Source organism: Trichomycterus rosablanca, chromosome 19, assembly GCF_030014385.1.
Source record: "Trichomycterus rosablanca isolate fTriRos1 chromosome 19, fTriRos1.hap1, whole genome shotgun sequence".
Classification (NCBI taxonomy): Eukaryota; Metazoa; Chordata; class Actinopteri; order Siluriformes; family Trichomycteridae; genus Trichomycterus; species Trichomycterus rosablanca.
The window spans coordinates 22,957,956-22,963,601 of record NC_086006.1 but is presented as its reverse complement, the minus strand read 5'-3'; the positions used below and the strand labels follow the sequence as shown (position 1 = coordinate 22,963,601).

Sequence of the window (5,646 nt, the reverse complement as noted above, 5' to 3'; positions counted from 1 at the left end):
TTTTGTAAATAGCCAGCTGTCTTGAGTCTAAAGTTATAAGTTTAATTTGGTTTTAATTTATAAAATTTTGCTTACAATAATATAGTAAATTAAATGCAACGATGCCTATTTTATTTTTTATTGTTTAAGAAACACGTCTCAATTTAGTACTAAGAGATATTAAACACACACAATACAATTCACGTACTGCACAAAAGAGGTATAGACTAACAAGGTGTGTGGACAGTTTCATTGTTGTAGAATATGTATTTCAATAGATAAAACAACAAATATTGTGCATTAACGTGTAATACTAAATGTTGCAATTGCTTACAATCATTCCAGTTGAGTGGCAAAAAAACTTACTGCTAAAAAGGAACATACATATAATTTCTAAAACATTTCCTTTTACAGTTCCGTACTATGCGAGAATATGAATTAAATAATAAAGGCATTGCACTGTACAGTTGACATTAGCAGCCTGTTTTTCTCTGCATAGCAATGTAATAAATTCCACAGTGAAGCATTTAGCTTTGAAATCTTAAAGTATTTTTTGGAATCCATATGTGATTGTTTGAGGCTCCATAAAGGCGCCTCATATATTTTCTTCTAAAACTAATTTTCAGATAATATTTTAACATTTGTACGTATTGCGTAATAGTCGTGGTCTATTTTCTGGTTATATTTTGCACAGGCGTTCACACCCAAACAAATATAGAAAGTTTGAGTTTTATTTTCTTATTGGAAGATGGCACCTAATGTCTAAAAGTGTATAATCGAAATTCAAATGTTTTAAATATTATACGTCTATATACATTCATAAAAAACAAAGCCAAAATTATTTTCAATTTGTTCACATTTTATGGCATGGCCTATGCCCCAATGCTTAGTGATGAATGATAACGATATCATGTGCATAATTTTCAAAATAAATGAAGACAGGAGTGTTGTGTCATGGCTTTTCGTGTTGCCCATTCGTGGAGGAGTTAGTATCAAACTTTTAAAATGCACTGATATCAGCTGAATCAATTCGTAGAGAATCCATTAGGTGTGAATGTGATTATTTGCTTTTGATTTGGTGACAAATTTTTTCTCTTTCACCCTGCGGTTCTGGAACCAGATAGTAACTTGACGCTCTGATAGGTTAGTGGTGGAAGAGATACGTCGTCGTTTGTCTTTGGTGATGAATTTGCTGGCTGCGTACTCCTTTTCCAGTTCCTTCAGTTGGATCTTTGTGTACGGAACACGCTTTTTGCGTCCTCGACGATAACTGCTGATCTCAGGTTGCAATGGAACGACATCTGCAAAAGATAACAATTAGTCCATCAAGTAGTCCATCACAAGCAGTACATGTGCAGTGCAATATTTATCAGTTTGGTATTAGTTTTAAAATGTGTTTGTTGTGAATAAAAAAATAGGTTACACGTTCTGTAGATTGGCTAGAATGTTTTATTTAATACATTACCAAATTTCACTCTATATTTTCTCTTTATTAAAATAAACATAATGCCGGTAGAAGTCTATCTGACAGCGCAGGAGTTGCACTTAATACAAACTCATGCAAGGCCTGAAACAGATAAAACACTCTATAGAACAGATAAATGACAAAAGAAAAAAAAGAAAGTGTAAAAAGCTGTATTATAACTTGTAACGTAACTAAAGTTTACAGTGATATGATTTGAGTATCGACACGCTTATTCCTCAATAAAGTAAGTTCAAATAGGTAAATAAAAGTCAAAGAGTTCACCTGTCATTGTGACTACTTGACATGCATTTAACAAAATCTTTGTTAACGAGCGTTTTTAATATTGTCATTAAATTCGCATTGGTGGATATTTCTTGGTTTTTAAAATATTAGTTTGGAATAGCTTAACAATAAACATATAAAAGATAATAATATGTCATTTAGGTTTTTAGTAAGCAGTGGGAATGCATTCTCTCTCTCTCTCTCTCTCTCTGTCTTGCTCACTCTGAATGTGCGTGTGTGTGTGTGGTGATACACAAGAAAAGCTAAACCGTCTACCGATCTGTTAGACTAGTCTTAAATTCAACAACAAACAACAAAACTATTATACGACACCGTATTAGTCGCTTAGACATGCAATCGAAGTCATTCGGCTTGTTGTAATATTACCACGACTTAATGGTATTTCATCTTGTACTAAATTGTGTTCCATGTTGTGCAAAAATAAACATGCACTACTAAATGACTTTCTCACATCCATAGGGTTTAAACAGAGTGCACAAAAACTGAGATTTATAGATGCAGTGCAAACTGGACATATCATGTTATTAATTTAACTATACAGAAGAAGCAATGATATCTTGTATTTTTATTCCATGCGTCCTACCTAAAATTATTGCCTTGCGTTACTTACTTCACATGTTATCCGACTTATGATCAAGTTTCTTGTGCTGTGAGTGATATAAATTAATTCTGGTTGCATGTAATTTAAATATTATTCTGTTTTATTCAAGCCCATTGGCCAATAGCAGATTGTGCTGTGAGTGATATAAATTAATTCTGGTTGCATGTAATTTAAATATTATTCTGTTTTATTCAAGCCCATTGGCCAATATGATGTGTTACCACTGATGTGAAAACCACAAGAAACAACAAAACTCTTTGGGGATGTGTAGTAAAATTTTTGAGAAAAACTATATTACCACTAAATAAATATGTGTCAGCTTCTACATTGTTTGATTTAAACCACTGCTTTTTTGCAGTAATGCTAATATGCAAAAATAAATTACATCAAACCTGCACGAGCGTCATATTAAACAATACCAAAACTTACGTTGATTTTTAGGAATTCAGTTAGAACTTTTGAGCAGGGTCGTATACCTGGAAATGGAGACTTCCAAAGATGGGATGACTGCGTTTGATCCTTTGAACAATACACCTGTCCATCCCAACCGTTTGACAGAGCCCAATGTTGGTAGCCTTCAACTGGAATCAACGCGTCGTGTCGAGGTTCAGGGTGTGCGCTAATACTAGGAACCACCGACACGTCTAAATAGCCAGGAACTGTCTGGTATGAACCAGCGAAGCTGGGGTAAAAAGCGAACTCCTTCGCCCTGCTGGTAAGGTCCTCCGTGGGCAGCGCGGTGCTGGGCTCGGAGTATTTGTCTGAGGGATGGTATGAGCACGGCTTCTGTTGCAAGTTCACGTTGTGCGAATGAGACAGCCTGCAACCATAGTACGGGTTTCCAAATGGGTAACCGTAGCTCAAAGAGGTACTGGACGACGTCTGAGGCGCGGGGCACTGTCGTCCTGGGTCAGATGAAGATCTATCCGAGTACACGGAACCCTGGTGAGTCGTGATGGTACCCGAATGTCGCTCCAGCGCTGGGTGCGAGATCAGTTCTCTGCAATGCGTAGCTGGACAATTCCCACTTAGTCCCTCCATGCCTTGGTTTTTATTCTGACTACTTTCATTCAGGCTTTTTTCATAAACGTATGTTAAGGTGTCCGCCCAGCGTGGATGAAAGACCAGTGAAGTCGTCATATCACGGACTGCAGATGCTTTTTAAAAGTCGATTTCTCTACGGCGATACCCCATTTCCAAATACATTTTACGCACGCGCATGCGCAAATCTGGCTTTGCGCGTCCTGTTCGTTAACGCTCAGACACGTGACATGCTAACGATTCCGAAGAGACCGGGCCTTTAAATGCTCGGTAGCTTACGTTTTAGTGGCTGCTTCTGAGGCTTTTGGTGTCTGCGCATTGGTTAAAAGCTCTAAAACTCTTCTTAAAGGGGAAGGTAGGCAGTTCGAGTAAAGAAAGACCAAATCAAATGCTGAATTAAGCACTAATTTTGTCTTTGGATTTCCTGCGTCGAAGCGGATCTCTTTTAACATATCAGACTAGAATCCACGTTGCAATCAAGCCCACAATTTGTTATTCAACCATGGTGAAACGACTTGGTAATAATGTTCTTTACTTTTGTCCGAAAATAGTTTCAAGTATTGTTTTACTCGTAGCTATATGTCAAAATAAACCGACATGTAGAATTTGTTAAAGGACAGTTTAAATTGTCCTATAGATATATTAAGCTAGTTTATAGGCATCTGAAGAAGTTTCTACATTCAGTTTTGTGAAAACTGGAAGTAGGTTGTAAATTCATTTTAAAGTGTTAAAATGTCTTATGATAATAAAAATATAATATAAATATAAACAGTGGTCATTCAGACAATCCAAATTATATTTCCATTAAAAAAATCAGCAAAATAAGTAAAAAAACAAACAAACAAAATAATAGGTGCCATATTTGTTCCTTTATTTATTTGGATAAACCTTTATAGTCTTGGGTTAAGAAATCAAGTTACTTCTCCTAAAATATTTTTTTTCTGTGCCAGTTCATGTACAACAAGCGAAAAGTAAATACAAAATAGTTTCTTATGAATTTCAATGCCGCCTAGATTTTAAATTCGTTAGACCTCTAGTACTGGACTATTTTTGTACGTTTTCCTTTTGGCACAATTACGTGTTTACTGTTCATTATACGTTTTCACGATTTATGCAAATATAAGCAGAAACCACACCAAATCACTTTACAGTGGACTTTCAAAAGGCGGCGGCGAATAAGTCCAAGGTCAAGGTAAAAAGCACGAATAAACAGGGTCTGGGGTCTAGAGTCTAGACAGTCAAACTGCACTTTCTTACCCCATTAAAACCAGGGGCAATATTTGAAAGTTAAAGTTTAAGTTTAAGTGTGACAGAAGGCTTATCCTGAAAAAGTCATTATTGGTCCTATACATTAACGCATTGTAAGTGTATATTAATACATTCACAGTTTAAAAATCCATAAACACTGGTAAGGTACATAGCCTCAACGTTTAACTGAATTCACCATGTTTAAATTAAATGTAAAATGTTAAATACAAGTTAGGATAAAATATTGTAAACATTTAATCGTTTCTATCATTACATTTTATTTAATATATACGCTGTTGCACATAAACTGTGCTATTTTGTTATTTTGTTCCCTATTATTTTGTACTATTACCAAATGCCCAAAACAAAAACCTAAGTTAACAAAAGCATTAATAACTATTACATTTAATGAAACAAACCACACATTTGACTAATTTTAATGTTATTAAAACATTGCAGTCGTATTTTAAATGCATTCGTAGATTACGACGCTGTCAAAAAATATCAAGAATGCTTATTTATATTTATGGAATTAAGCAGATGTTTTTTCCAAAGCTACTTAAGATTGTGGCTGAAAACAATTCAAGCATTTGAGGGTTAGGGCTCTTGCTCAGGGACCCAACAGTGGCAACTTTGCAGCGTTGGGGCTTGAACCAGCAACCTTTTTAGTCCAGTACCTTAACCGACCACCGCTCTACAAGTTTTAAAATTTTTACGGCATTGAGCAAACACTTTTATTAAAAGGAACTTTTTTTTACAATTTACATTTTTTAGAGTATAATACAAGCAGTTGAGGGTTAAGGGCCTTGTTTAAAGGCCCAGCAATAGCAACCTGTCAGCGGAAAGCTTAAACTATCAATCTTATATTACAAAACGCTTTGCAAATATCTCAAAATAAAGGAGCAAAATGGTAACTCATACTTGAATATAATTCAAGACCCAGAACGACAGGTTAGTTTTGTAAGATGTGGATTATGAGAACAGTAGGAGAAAATATATAGTGGTAGCT

The 5,646-nt window shown here is 35.3% G+C and overlaps 1 protein-coding gene across 1 annotated transcript; it reads right to left on the bottom strand.

The window, feature by feature from the left end:
• Positions 1–1,023: 1,023 nt before the first annotated feature.
• hoxc13a (homeobox C13a) lies at positions 1,024–3,488 on the bottom strand. Its single transcript, XM_063015456.1, has 2 exons — positions 2,825–3,488; positions 1,024–1,280 (listed from the first exon to the last, which is right to left on the bottom strand). Exons 1-2 carry the CDS (start codon positions 3,486–3,488, stop codon positions 1,024–1,026), a joined length of 921 nt encoding a protein of 306 aa, XP_062871526.1.
• Positions 3,489–5,646: the final 2,158 nt, after the last annotated feature.

Coding starts and splice junctions, on each gene's coding strand:
- hoxc13a (XM_063015456.1), bottom strand. CDS start 3,488: ATGACGACTTCACTGGTCTTTCATCCACGCTGGGCGGACACCTTAACA. Junction 1,281..2,824: donor TTGGAAGTCTCCATTTCCAG/GTATACGACCCT, acceptor TATCTTTTGCAG/ATGTCGTTCCATTGCAACCT.